At 64.3% G+C, this 14,774-nt stretch overlaps 1 protein-coding gene across 1 annotated transcript in view; it reads right to left on the bottom strand.

Moving 5' to 3' along the window:
* LOC119095142 (caskin-2) overlaps positions 1 to 14,774 on the bottom strand; it is a gene marked incomplete at its 3' end in the record, with an annotated part of 47,308 nt that overhangs the window by 23,107 nt on the left and 9,427 nt on the right. The window contains exons 2-4 of the mRNA XM_037218024.1: positions 11,039 to 11,281; positions 4,256 to 4,368; positions 1,481 to 1,606 (exon numbers count right to left, since the gene is read on the bottom strand). Of these exons, the coding sequence (XP_037073919.1) occupies positions 1,481 to 1,606; positions 4,256 to 4,368; positions 11,039 to 11,281 (482 nt within the window). The remainder of the gene's footprint in view (positions 1 to 1,480; positions 1,607 to 4,255; positions 4,369 to 11,038; positions 11,282 to 14,774) is intronic.

The raw sequence follows: 14,774 nt of genomic DNA, 5'->3' as shown, positions 1-14,774 counted from the left end.
CCTCCTCCCAGCCGACCAGCTGCGCAGGCGGAGCCAGCTGTTTGGCCACGGTCAGCGGCGGGCACAAAGAGGCGGCCAGAGTCCATTGTGAGCTTCAAACGGTCGCCGCCGACTCGTCCGGTTCGATCCGAGTTGGGGCCCTGGGCGGTGTCTTGTGGTCACGCTGCGTCCCTCCTGACCGGACGGCAGAGGGGCCGAGGACGCGCCACCAGCACCTGTGCGTCCTTCCCCAACACATGAGAACTGGAGACATATCTCCCGGAGGGGAATGTACATACAGAAACGCCAGGTGTTGTCGGACGGAGCACGTTCCTGTCAGCTGACAATCGTGGACCGGCAGCGCATGGGTAGTGCGCGACTGATGCACCAAGCGTGAAGGCATCGCAGTCCTCGCAGAAGTAACTGCCGAAGCAAGGTGTCCCCATCCACGGAAAGCAAATAAACTCATGGTGGATTTAAGCGATGCTGATAACGCAAACCGAGAAAAGACACCGGTTCAAAGAGTGCGTTGAAGCAATCAAGAAAACCCCAATACGCTGAGTTCGGCGGAGGACAGGAGACAGAGGACAGAGGACAGAGGTGGAGGACAGGAGACAGAGAAAAAAGGACAGAGGACAGAGGACAGAGGACGGAGGATAGGGGACAGGGGACAGGGGGCAGAGGACAGAGGACAGAGAACAGAGGTACAGGACAGAGGACAGAGGAGAGAGAACAGGGGACAGAGACAGAGGGCAGAGAACAGAGGTAGAGGACAGAGCAAGTCTCAGAAGCCAGCTAAGCCCTCGTCAACCTCTGCCGTGGCAGACCGCGGCATCGACTGACAATATTCCTGACAACGGATCGCCAACCTCTGGCATCACCAGCTGACAGCGGGGGAACTGAGTCGGCGGCGCCCGTGAGGCGTAAGAAGCCACCACCGGCTGAAATTTCACGGCCCAAATGACGGCCCACCGTTGCAGCAGATGGAGGCCGCAGCCAATCGTCGACCCAAACGGCGACGACAGCGGGCGCCGGCCCGAACAACAGAACAGCGGACCGCACCGCAGAACCGCGGACCGGAATGCAGCCAGTCAACAAACGACGCAATTTTCCGGCCGGTGTGCTTATGGGACAGAGGGAAGGTATTGACGACTGAAGTGTTTGTTCAGGTTCTTCTCAGAGCTCGTCAGCGTGACAATTGCAGCGCTTTTCTGCCGATCTCAGCGGCGACATGCGCCACATTTCGGCCCCAGGCTGAACGCGGATGCTCGATCCGCTGGAGCACAACGATCCTGCGACCGGCAACACGCGCTAATGAAGTAGCAGCGTCTTGGTTCAGAAGCTGTCCGGGACAGCAGGATCTCGACACCACATCTTCCTCTGCAGACGAGAGCACCGACACTCTCGTCGGATCGCCGACCCCTCTGACCTGACCCGCTGACCCACGGCGTCATCACAGACCACTCAGGGAGGGGGGGGGGGGGAGGATGGCACCTCTCACCTGGACGTCGATGCCCTGGTCATCGCTCTGCTGGTGCTGGTACAGGTGGTTGTGGAAGTGCGGCACGTACTCTTTGCCGGAGCCGGAGACGGCCGGACCGCCGGGCGAGGCCACGGCCCGCGGCGCCTGCAACGGACCGGGACCAGGTCAGCCCTGTCACAGGGGTCACCGACGGGACGCGACCTTTGCAAGTTCTCGTCCCCTCACCAGGTCAGCCCGGCCACAGGGGTCACCGACGGTACGCGATCCTTCGCAGGTTCCCGTCCCCTCACCAGGTCAGCACGGTAACAGGGGTCACCGACAGTCCGCGACTCTCGCAGGCTACCGACCCCCCGCCAGGTCAGCACGGCCACAGGGATCATCGACAGGCCGCGACCCTCGCAGGTCACCGATCCCTCACTACACCAACGGGACGCCAGAGTAGACGGAATGCCTAGCGCACGCATTAAGAATGTCAGGCTGCTCTTCTCTAGAGAACATGACTCTTCCTCCCCCCCTCCCCAGGATCTCTGCGTGGCCTGAGTAGCAGCGCCCATCTTCCATCTCCCATCTCCCATCTCCCTCACACGCCAGCGTCCCGCCAACAAAATTTCCCTGCTCCAGCCAAACTGGGCTGGAAAATGCGGCGCTCTCACATATTCAGGCGTTCATTCCGGCTTTCCAGCGGTATGCCACAAGACGTCGGACAACATCCCAACAGCCAACAATGGGAGAGAAACCACGCGCAGCGGGCTTTTGAAAGCACGCACGCTGTACGTGCCTGCGATGGCCGAGTGGGACGATGACGCCCAGAACACATGTCTAGGGACGGATCACCTTGAGAAACGGGGCGTGACCAAAACACAATAATTGGAGAAAGGCTGTTCTTCCGAGTGACGCAAGACATGCAGCGGTAACACAAAGAGCCGCCGCAGCAAGAGCCGTACCGGTCGGGAGATTCAACAAACAGATCAGCGGTCCACGTTGGCGGTCTTTCTCCCGCCGGGGCAGGTCCAACCGACGGTAGCGGCGGTTACACAAAGCGGTTGCACAAATAAGCTCCGCGCCCCTTCCGTCTCGCGCGGGTCGCTACGCAGCGCGAGCGAGCAGGTCCCCTGCTACAGGGAGAGCCAGGGGACGGGGGCACGCAGCATCACCGAGGTCCGAGACTAGCGACGTCTGATCGCGGACGCCAGGACACCAGTGACATTAAGAGGCATGTCGGGGGTCGCAGACTCCTCAATCAGTCCGGTAGGTACGTAGCGGCGAGTACAAGGAGCGACATAGCCGACGTGGACCGGCACCGGCATAGACCGGCATAGCTACGGACCGGCACAGACGTTCTCTGCCAGGTCCTCACCAGTCGCGAGCCTGCTCCACCGGACCCCCCCCCCCTTTCCCGCCGTCACTCCGTCGGCCCCTCCCCCCCCCTCACTGGCCGGAAGAGTGGCCGCGGGCGGCAGCGACCCCCCCCCCCCTTCGCCGCCGACGCGCGCCGCCGACAGGTCCCGACGCAGCCGAGGCGCCTCGTTTGTTTTCAATTGCACGGCTCGATGACAGACCGCCGCCCGCCAGCCGCCGCACGCCGTGGGGGCGTTCGTGCGTGGCCAACGCGAACAAAAAGCGACCTTCACGCGCCGCGAGCGACCGCTGCCGCGACTGCCGGCGTTCCGCCCGCCAAGACGTGCCGCTGAGCGCCGTCAGCGCGCGACACGGCTACCGCACCCGCCGGCACCGCTCCGTTGGTCTGCCGAGGAGACCGGGCCAGCCGCCGGCCCGCCCCGCCAGCACCGCTCCGTTGGTCTGCCGAAGGGACCGGGCCAGCCGCCGACCCCGCTCCGCCGGCACCGCTCCGATGGTCTGCCGAGGAGACCAGGCCAGCCGCCGACCCCGCCCCGCCCCGCCGGCACCGCTCCGATGGTCTGCCGAGGAGACCGGGCCAGCCGCCGACCCCGCTCCGCCGGCACCGCTCCGTTGGTCTGCCGAGGAGACCAGGCCAGCCGTCGGCCCCGCCCCGCCCCGCCGGCCCGCTTCCTTTCATCGAGCCGGCAGCTCCAGAAGAATGGGCTTATTTCGGAGCCGCGGTGCGCAACTGAAGCCAATTCATTGGCTTGACAAGCCGTTCGGCTCAAGCGTGCACGAGCTTCTGCTCAGCCCGCCCGGTCAGAACAGAACAGAACAGAACGGAATGGAGGGCGGAGCGGTCTCCACGAAGCGCTGTAGCTGACGGGCGATGCAGTCGGCTTTGGTTGCAGCGATGTCAGCGATTAGACCGTCTATCAGACTAATTCATTCCACTGCTCGCACGCGGGCCGCATTTCGAAACAAAGCATCAGCGCAGGTACGTGAGGCGGCAAACGCGCAGAGCACATTGCACAGCCCAAGCTGACGTGGCCGTTTCTGAGCGACGTGCGACATTTGCGGCGCGGTGTCGCAACGGCGCGGGCGCACGCGGCCGCCGGGGTGCCGGCGAGCAGCGCGGCCGCGACTCTCGGGGAGAGGGCTGCCAAATGTTCCAAAAAACTCCGGTTGCCAGACACAGCAGCCAGTTCGACACAGCAGGCCAGGGCGTCCTGAACTCCTGAGCGAGAGCTGCACCGCTGTCGCCATGGTTACGCAGCTGCTACCATACGTCGCCATGGTTATGCTGTCAAGCCACAAACTTGTGCCCCCCCCCCCTCCCCCTCCCCCCAACACTAATCAGTCTCCCGGCCCGGCTCCGGCTCCGGCTCCGGCTCCGGCTCCGGCTCCGGCTCCGGCTCCGGCTCCGACTCCCGTCTCCGGCGCCGTACTCACCTGGGGCGTGGGGAAGGAGAAGGCGTTGTAGCCGGCCTGGGGTCCAGGGCTGTGCCCCGAGGAGCCCGTCGACAGGCGGTTCGAGCCCGTGTACATGGCGCTCTCTGCCGACTCTGCAACACAAAACAGCGCGACTCATCAGACAAACGGCTCGGCTTCACTTCTCACTGCCGGGAAACACCACACCAGCCTAAACAGGAGTGAAAGCTGGCCATGCCAATACGGTGCTGTACGGGGTATGTCTGTGATTCAGTTTTACATTGTGCAGGATGCTAATATGTTGGCACGGCGTGTGGTCGGCACACACCTTGACGAAGGCTTATGTCCATATAAGACACTGTCGTGCCACAGGCGACCGCAAAACAACTATCCGTTATTAATGGTGGTTAAACATTCCAGTTACCAGTTACCAGTTCATAGCCACCCAATCGTCCCACGGCACATCTTGTCATCATTCGCACCAAACAAAACTACTCAACATCACGTTTCCAGCACACCGGAGCAACCCTACATGGTCACCCATAATACATAAATCTTCTTCACTGAAACGCGAATATGGGCAAATTCGTCGTAAATCACACAACACGTTATGTGACGGCGTCGTAGCACCTGTCGACGCCATTTCCAGTTACAACGTGAAGGACGCCGGCCGTTTGTCCAGTTCGCCCGCCCGCGTTTGAGGTTTTCCTCGCCGCGATGAGTGGCACGAGGGCCTGCGTAATTGCATCAGAAGGGTGCATCGCCCCGCGCGAAGAGTTACAACGCTAGTCAGCCCATTAATTCAGCGCGCTCATGAGCGATCTAACACCTAACTGACATGCGAATTACAAACCACAGACAACGGCACGGTCTGGACCGCAGAGTGGCCGCGGCGATGGCACAGAGCCGCCCCCGCTCGCGGACCGGGCGGCCTGTGCCACCGAACACGTGTTCAGCCGCGTGCAGCGCTCGCGAAAGGTTCTGTCACCGCCGTCCCAGCCACACCTGCCATTGGCAAGCCGGGCCGGGCGGCGGGAGGGTCCGACCGCCGTCGGCACCGCGGCGACATCGGGCCGGTGTCGTTCCGACCGGTCCGTGTCGGTCTTTGTCGGCCGGCGTCGGTCGAAGCCGGTCGGTGTTAGCCGGATTACTGGCCGGAGATCCCGCGACATCACCTCGGCCGGCGTTCCAGCCCGTCCGTCAAGTGTTTACACCTCGGCAGCTCACCCTCCAGGGGAGCAAACATAAACAGAGCGCGTGCCCGCCTCCCGACAGCCGGCACGGGCTGCCGGCCGGCCGGGAGCGCGGGGCACCGGTCGGTGACCCCGCACGCGCCCCCTCCCCTCCCCCCGCACACTCCGGACGCGCTTCATTGTTCGGCACAAACAGCGGCTTACGGTACGCGGCGGCCAGGTGCGCCGGTGTCGGCCGGCCGGTCCGGCAGCCTTGAACAGCGCCCAGACCGCGGGGCGATCGGGCCCCGCCGGCGACTACCAGAGCCGTACCCAGCGCTGGGACGGCTGGCGACAGCCGGCGACAGCTGCCTGCAGCTCTGGGTGCCGACGTCCGCACTGAGCTACGCTGACGACGGTGCCGTCGACACTCACCGATCACCGACACAGATCACTGATCATCGATCGCCGATCGCCGATCACTGATCGCCCATCACCGATCACCGATCACCGAGTGACGTCAGCAAGCAGCCAGCAGGTGCTGCACGGCTTCAGGGCGCAATTCGATTGATGATTTGCTATATACATTTCTGACATCGTGGCTTTACGAAGCCTACATACATTTCTGTTATATATATATATATATATATATACATACATACATACATATAGGTATGCATGTAGATATATGCTACATAAATTTCTGCAACGCATACAAAACATCGCTGAAGTGACAGCCATGGCCACTTTACGTCCCATCACGGAAGACAAAGCAGGTGTCCACCCTAAGACGGCACGAAGCCGCCAGTCTTTTCTGAGCTTAAGCAGCTACACTGGGGTGTAAATCACAGCCAACTGGACATTTGAAAGAAACGGAATGTCAGTAGTATCACGAAAACCTAATCGCCCAACTAGTTTGAACAACGGACAAACCAGCTGCGTTGAAATGCGGCACAAAGCCGACCTCAGGAAAGCAAAAGGGTACGAGCGGTGGGCCGAACCAGAATTGATGAGGACACTGATTTGTTTCTCATTCATTCCATTCCGACATTTGCAGGAATTCAAAGACGACGCAGCGATGCCAGCTGGCTTCATTTGCTGCCGGTGGCATGTTCGAGCTCATTTGGGACGAGGTCTTCGGTCGGCCAGGCCAGTGAAAGCGCGTAATGCCTTTCCTCATTCGGTCACGCAGGGCACGTAATCATCAGAAGCCGGCTGCCGCCGCCGCCGCCACCGCCGGTGGCGCAAAACTCGGAGCGATCACGCATCTGCCCGACACAGCGCGTGCCGGACTTAATCACGATCCATTCACGCGGGGATACCTCACGCCGCATCCTCATCAGTCTGCCAATGCCGCTTCGGCTGGTCACAGGAAGGCCGAGAGAATAGCGGGCCAACGACACTGCCCTGCAGCACCCGGGGCGGAATGGCCAGGATGCGGCGTGCCGCCTGCGCTCCGCGACGCGTTTACAACAGGCCATCATCGGCTCTCTCCTGCGCCGAAGTGGACACGCTCTAGAGAGTACACATGGCCGCGGGCGTGGCCCGGGTACGCGACCCCAACAGCGTCAAACGCCCCGTCAACATCGGGTAGTGGTGAGCGGCGAAGGCCGCCCCTCAGCGAGCGTCAGGCCGCGGGCGCCGGACCGCCACCCAACCGGCTCTGAACGAGGAAGACCCGGGCGCGGACCTTGGCGGAGAGTTTTTCGGGCCTGATCGCGGGCCGATTGCTGTGTGCGCCGCCGCCGCCGCCGCCAGCTTCGGCGCCGAGCAGGGCGTAGTCGTTGCGCCGCCCCGACGGCCGTGTTTGCCAGCGGAGCGCGCTGATGGCGACATCAGATTGCCTCCGATCACGGATGGAAACGGCGGCCACGCCCCCATCCGCGAGGAGAACGGCGCCAGGAACAAAAGCCAGCCAAGGCCTGACGCCCAAACAGGTTTTTACGGCGCACACGGGTGCCATGGTCTCTTCCGGGACCGTCCTCCGTCTCCACCGCCGGGGGATGACAGTCGCAGCAACCTACGCTAGCATCGGACGTACCACACCGGGTTGCCAGCGTCCCAGACTTTTCTTAATCAAACGAAGCAGTTCCCAAGACATCACGATTTAGCAAAGATATGATGCAACGAACGCCGTCCGGTCACGTAAGGAACGAACGGTAGGTCTGCCAAGGCCAGCAAGATCACAACGAACATTTCCTGCAGCCGGCTGATGGCCGTTCTTCCCGAGAGCCCCGCCCGCCGTCCGGGCCGACATTCCGCGCCGGCTGCGGCAGCCAGGTCATCTCTGCCCGGTGCCATTTACCCACCACCGGCGGTATGTCAGATCACTATCAGCGGAAAAACAAACACCTCGCTGAGGAGCGCAAGTGGGGCGTGCTCGGGCAACCGGCAGCTGGCGCCGCCCGGCCGCCTGTTTTCACAGATAGCGCCAATCTCGGCGGACCCCGACCGGGCCGTTGACACCTGCACCCAGAGCCGCCGTTCGAGAGTGGGCCAGCGTTCGGCGTCGGGCCCCGGCCGCCAAACGCCCATTCTGGGACGGTCGTCGGCGTCGGGTTCGGTCCCGGTCGCCGATCCGCACCTGGCTGGGTTCAGGCCGCCGGGTTCAGGCCGGGTTCAGCCCGGGTTTGGACCCTCTCGCAGCTCCGTATGATAAAAGGTGGCAAAAACGGTCAGTCCACTGCACGTAGTCACCGCGATAGCATCAGTGGCACCGGTCCAGTAGAGGCAGGCGGCGGCGCGCGCCGACCGGCCACACCGGCGGTGGTGACTCACGACCCACGACTCCCCGAATCACAACTTACGGCCCACGACCCACGACTCATGATCCCCGACCCACAAGACGGCACGGGTCGGTGCCATCCGGAGATCAACGCCGTCCACTCGCAGGGCGACGCGGTGATCTCCCAGCGATGATCTCCCAGCACGCGCCGCCGCTGCCACGGCCTTGTGGAACAACCTGTCGGTTGGAAGTGGAGCAAACCCACAACAAAGCCGGCCCTGAGGTTCGAAATCATTGCCTTTCCGTGGTGAGTTCGGCCCGTTCTCATCACCACCACTCCTGGACCGATGAGTTGCCTGCATCACGGGAGCGTGGCTTACGGTAGGGCACAGCTTCTTCCGGGCAGTGATAGAGTTCGCGACAACGCGCACCTCGGACTTTGGTTATCATGAGGACAACCCAGTTGTCATGGAGCCCGCTTCAGCGATGTCACCAGTGATTCATCCGCGTGGGCGCAACGTCCGCGGTTTGATACGTGGTGAGCATGCACATGCCCGGTCAAATGACAGATAGCAGCTTGAGTTAGACAGATGCAATGCGACAAACTTTAATTCCGGAGCAAACTGACGCAAGGAATTTCTCCAAAATGGACAAAAGACATTACATTCATCTCCCATGGGCATGACTCAAAATCCATTCCACCGAATAATTTCAATTTAGCATCCCGAGGACGGCAATGTAACTTGGCGTACAGATTACAGATAATCCAACACGCAAGCCAAAGCCCACCCAAGCATGCAAACCAGCGCACGCGTCAAACTTTTTCGTCAGCGCTTTCCCTCAGCTACCAAAGCGCGGCCCGTTCGTGAGGGTTCGTGACGCCGGATTCCGTGACGCTGGAATCGACGCAGTGGGAATGAGACGCATGAACACCATCCGCCATGGCCGATCCCGGCGGTCGAGTTTAATTAGAGAGGACGCGCCGGCCGGCGGCGCCGACGCGCGGCGGGCCGTCTGAAGTGGCGCCGCCGCGCCCGGAAGCCCCGGCAACAGAGAGCCCGCCACGCTCCGATGGTTAATGAGCAGCATTGCAGCGGCGTTCCCCGCGGTGGCGGGACGGCCGGGATCTCGAGTCGCTCACGCTCAGCCGACGGCGGCTCGTGGCGTCCGGGTACCCGCGCGGCCGACGGCGGCCCGGGACGTCGGGGCCTCGCTGCGCGGCGAACGATCGCGGCGAGGCCTCTGCTGGGGCTGACGAGCACCGGGGACATTCACGACAGGCAATCAATTGGCCATGGCGGGCGGCACGGGTGTGCACCGCGCCGCCGCCGCAGCCCGGACTGGGCTCTCCGCGGCGGCCCGCCGGCGGCGCGGCGCTCCGCAGCTCGAGCAAGCACGGCCGGACCGCGGACGCGCTCCTCAAAACTTGGCCACGTCGCCGGCGCGTCCGTCGGAAGACAATCACCCTCCGGAGGCCTAATCACGCTCGGGCCGGCCCCTTCCCGGAGCAAACGAGCACCTTCGGTGCCTGTAATAGTCACCGGGGTGACAGGGTCGTGACCTCCGGCCGCCGGCGCCCGCGGCCGCTCCGGCGCGGCTCGGTGACTAACCGGACCCACCGCCGGCGGTACCGGCGTGGGCCCGCACACGGTGGGACTCGGCGGTGCTGGCCGGGAACAGGCGAGGCAGGTCGGACGGCGGGACAGGGCGGGACACGCGATCGGTCCGCGGGGACCCATTGGGGACGAATGACCCTCGCGTCAGTCACCAGCGGGGTGAGAGGCCCTCGATGTCGACCGGGCCCGCGGGTCGTCACCCGTGAAACGGGAACACCAGAGTTAATCATGCCCCACTTCGCTTGTACAAACACGCAATTTGCGGCCAACTTCGGGCCGGGACGAAATCGAAGTCGGGATTAGTACCGTTCCCGATGCTAAACTGCATATGGAACGCCACACCGCGGCTAATCGAGATCAACCTCAAAGCTGACATGAGAAGATTTCAGAACGAAAGCTGCCCTTGCCGGGAGCAACGAAACCATGCATGAAATTACAGATCTTAGTTGATGTTGTTCATGCTGCGGAACTACCGGGACTAACTCTTTCACGAGTAAACTATCTGGTCGTTTTCATTTAATGACGCACAACGTGCGGACCACGACCAATCACAGACCGGTCTGAAAAAGACTCTGCCGGATGCTTCTCTGTTGAGCAAGAGGAACTCTTCACGGCTTCAGTCAAGCCCATTTTATTTGTGCCTGTTCCTATCTCTGTCCCTACTCCCCCATCCCCCATCTCCCACGCCTAGTATGCATACATCGCATCTGCTAATAGTATGTCGGACTCCCAGTGTATTCTGTGCCCCTGCCAGATTCCCCCCCCCCCCTCCCCTGTGCATGGCTATGCCACAAGCACCCATGCAGGGGCCTTGTCTTCCGCAGGCACGTCCGACGTATCTTAATCGGGACCGGGTCTCCCAGCCAGTATGTCGCATACCATCACCGCTGGGACCCGGTCTCCCAGGCTGGGACCCGGTCTCCCAGTGTGGCAGCGAGCCGTACCCGCCGCGCCGGCGGTACGGTACGGAGACACCGGCACCGGCCGTGCCGGAGTGTGTCCGGTACGGTACGGTACGGAGACACCGGCCGTGCCGGAGTGTGTCCGGTACGGTACGGTACGGAGACACTGGCCGTGCCGGAGTGTGTCCGGTACGGTACGGTACGGAGACACCGGCCGTGCCGGAGTGTGTCCGGTACGGTACGGTACGGAGACACCGGCCGTGCCGGAGTGTGTCCGGCACGGTACGGTACGGAGACACTGGCCGTATCGGATTGTGTCAGGACCGGGCAGGGTAAGAGCGCCGCGTCTCCGCGGAGGCCGAACCCGCCCGCGAGCGAGTGTGCCGTACCTCTGCCCGGACTGGGCGGGCCGTCCAGGGGCGAGGCCGGCGGCTGCAGGTGGTCGTCCCCGCAGCAGCTGCGGCTGTCCGGCTGGCCGACGCTGCCGTAGCCCGAGCTGAAGCTGCTGCCGCTGTGCCGGTGGCTGCTGACGCCGGCGCCGCCGCCGCTGGTGCTGACGCTGCTCTCGGGCACGGTGGGCGGAGGGACGCGACGAATCTGGGCCGGCTTGTTGGGCCGGTGCATGCCACCCACTGAAACGGCAAGGAAGGAGAGGCGTCAGCACCGGTGCCACACAATCAGCACGAGCTACAGGGACACCCTCAAACGGCAGACACAGAGGCGCACACGCCAGCTCCGTCCCCTGAAACAATAGCGAAGGATAGGGAGTACCCTCCGCACACAGACGGGGACGTGGCTCAAGCGCGATCGCCTTGGGCGAGCACTGGAACAGGAACACGTCGCAATTTGTTGACACATTGGCTCAGCAGCCAGCGTGCACAGTCGTCGCTGCCTCAGCAGGCCACGGGCCGCCTGTTATCAACACCCCCGCGGCGTGTCGCATCGGGCCAGCGACCTTCGCGCCGGGCCATGTTGTTCTGGTTTGCGTCGCCCCCGATCACAAAAACTGCCGCCCAGCATGAAACACGCGGCAGTCGCGGCGTGCGTTTAGTCGCCGGTCAGAACGGAACAGGCTGGGGCGCGCCGGCGCTCCGCCCTCCACCCGGGACAGCACGGAGACAACGCGGAGGCCAAGCGGGAACGGGGGCAGCCGCCGCCACCGGTCGGGTCACAACGGCTTCGACACGGCTCGCCGGCGGCAGCAGCACCGCCTCTGCGTCAGCGGGACCGCCGCAAGCGCGCAGGTGTGGGTAACACCCCGACGGCGGGCACGCAACCATTTAAGTTCACTTCGTCGGGGCATCCCACGCGACAGGAATGACGACAAACGGAGGATAGGTCAGGAGATTTTGGCGTCTCTCTTCGCTGGTCCGTGGGAGCGGCACCCGGCCGCCGGCAGGCCGGTGGCGGCAGGCAGCGACGCCGAGCCCGCCACGAACCGTACCGGAAGCCGTCGGTAGATGGCGCCGGCGGCGGAGCCCGTTTTTGCGCCGCCTGGACCGCCAAGGCGAGCCCGCGAGATGACGGATAGAGGGACGCCACATGGAGGTGTGGGCGTGCCGCGACTTGAGACGCCCCAGGCGCCGGGACAGACGCCGGCCTGGACCACGGCCGCGCAGATGAAGATACCGAGATACGACACTACAGACGCGGAAGCCGCGGGGCCCCTAGGCTCGTCCAAATCGGACACTGGACCTTCAGCACTGCATGCGAGACAAAGACGGATGGCTGAACGGCAGGTTCAACCTCAGGGCCCGCCTCGACCCGCGCGTTCTGGGTCACAGGATCGACTCATTAACAACGCCGCTTTCTCGCGGCTTCCGTCGGCACGGCCTCGGCGTCATTTCAAACACCTGTGCCGGTCGGCGCCGCGGCTGGGTCAGGGGTCACGCCGCCTGACCCCCGGGTCGGAAGCCGGCTTTCGTGTGTCGACGGGGCGGCGCTAATTGCGGAAGCGCCGCTGGCGCGCGACACGGCACCGGCGTCCGTGGGCCAACAACAGGTCGGCGCCGCGCTGGTCGGCATTCCGCCGCTCGGGGTTCGATTTCGCCGCGTGCCTCAGCCGTCGGTCCCGACGCTCGTCGGCAGGAGCGGCGGCAGCAGGAGGGGCGGCGGCAGCAGGAGGAGCGGCGGCTCCGGCCGTGCGGCGCCCGCCTCGGGGAGGGGGAGGGGGCCTCCAGCCCGTCTCGCCGCTTTTTGCCGCCCCGTTTGTGATGTATGCGGGGCGTTTTTGCGCGCGGGTAGTTTGTGCATCCTGGCAGCGCGCCGCGGGCCGGGGACGGGACCCGTCAGCGGAACGTCTCCGACTCAGCGGGCGGGGGAGCCTCGCCGGTCGCGTCTCCGGGCGCCTCGGAGTCCCGTCCCCGGGCGCCGGGCCCGGTTTTGTCGGCACGACACCCCCGTCAGGCTGCGCGCTCTTTGTTTCGAAGCCGCCCGCGGCAGTGTCGGCAAAAGTGCGTCAGTTTTCTGGCAACAGGGAGTTCTCGAAGAAGTCCAAGACTTGGTAGACTAGAATCGTGCTACACAGAGTTCCAGTTCAAAATCGCGACATTTCGACATCGCGCACCGCGGCGGGTTTCCCAGTTTTGCCATGGCCCGCGCCGGCCGGGCCGGGCCGCAACAGACGCTGGCCGTCGACCCTCGGCTCGAATGAGCGTGTGAACATTCCCAAGGCCGCTGACGAGCACGGCGCCCGGCAGGCCGACATGTTAGCCGCACCGTTAATGAGACAACAGGCCCGGCGCCCGGCCGGTCGCGGCGGAGCGCACGGCCGGCCGACGCCGCCGACCGCGGCCCGGCGCCGCGCGCGAGACCAGCCTGGCGCAGCAGATCGGTGGCACACGCGCCGTCAGTCTCTTATATTTCCAGCCGCGCATTCAAACGCACCGGCGCATTCAAATGCACTGCACAGCTCCCGCAACAGGTGTCCCCCATCTTTCTCTCCGTTGCGCCACCGCCATCAGCTGGTGCGTGAGGTCACCCGGGGTCAGTCAGCTGGTGCGTGAGGTCAACCGGGGTCAGTCAGCGGCGGCCGCGTCGTCTGCAGCGGTCGCGCCGTAATGGACTCCGCGCGGTCACAACAACAGCAGCGGGCCGAGGTAATGCGAAGTCAGGGCAGGGTCGGGCCGTGCCGTGCCGACGTCGGCCGCCGCTGCCCCGACCCGGAGCAACAAAAACCCGCCCCGCTGAGTGCGGGGCATCAGACTCCGCGACGCCCGGCACGGCAGCAATCGCACCCGCCTGCCGTCCCGATGCATTATTGATGTCGGACGCCCGGTTATTGGGGGCTGCATCCAGGTCAGATGGGACGGCGCGGCCGGCAGATGCGCCGAACGGCAGAGGTGCGGCCCGACGGTCGGCGCGGCTAGGGGACGGGCAGGACCTGGATGTGGCACGGGCAATACCTTCCAGAGACGTCCACACGGAGCCCTCCGAGTCCCAACAGCGCTGCCGCAGGCGCCTCGCTTCGACGGCAGGCGCCGCCGCAAGCGTCTCGCCTCGATGGCTCGCGCACCGGTCCGTCGCACGTGACGGCCATGTGACCTTGTGCTCGGCGTGTGTCATGCGCCGCGAGCGTCGGCCGTAACTGTGGCCGGATCATGCCATTGGGGCTTTACGACGCACTCAGCTGCTGAGGCTATATAGAGTCCCCATGTGGTCCAGTCAGCTGGGATGAACAGCGCCGGCCGGCCCACCGTCCGGACCGGCCTGCTCGGCGTCCAGGGACCAGTCCGACCCCATCACCTCAGCACAGTCTGCCAAATAGCAGGTTCACAGACGTCACTGGGCGGCAGGTGAACACTCCTTTCCCTGTTCACATCTCCCGGCTCGACGGAAGCCACCGCTTTCCAGCTGTCTCTCTCGTTGAACACCGTCCAAATTCGTGCAGTGTTTGTGTCGCTGCGGTTGCCATCGCCGACAGCGCCAGCCCGCAGCGGCTTGGCCGACCGAGCCAGGTCCAAACCGCGGCCGCGGGCGGGGGCGGCAGCGGCAGCTGCGGCCGTCACCCCACCCACGCCGTGCGGGCCGCGGGAGCGACCCGGCCGGCAGCGGTACACGCGCCCCGCCGGGCGCTCGCGACGGCGGCCGCGGCGGCGGCGGCAGGCCGCGAGCCGCCGTTATGTC

This window comes from Pollicipes pollicipes, unplaced genomic scaffold (genome assembly GCF_011947565.3).
Source record: "Pollicipes pollicipes isolate AB1234 unplaced genomic scaffold, Ppol_2.1 Scaffold_4219;HRSCAF=4965_pilon_pilon_pilon, whole genome shotgun sequence".
In the NCBI taxonomy this organism is placed as follows: Eukaryota; Metazoa; Arthropoda; class Thecostraca; order Pollicipedomorpha; family Pollicipedidae; genus Pollicipes; species Pollicipes pollicipes.
Note: the sequence above shows the minus strand (reverse complement) of the source record. Positions and strands in the feature narration are given on the sequence as shown.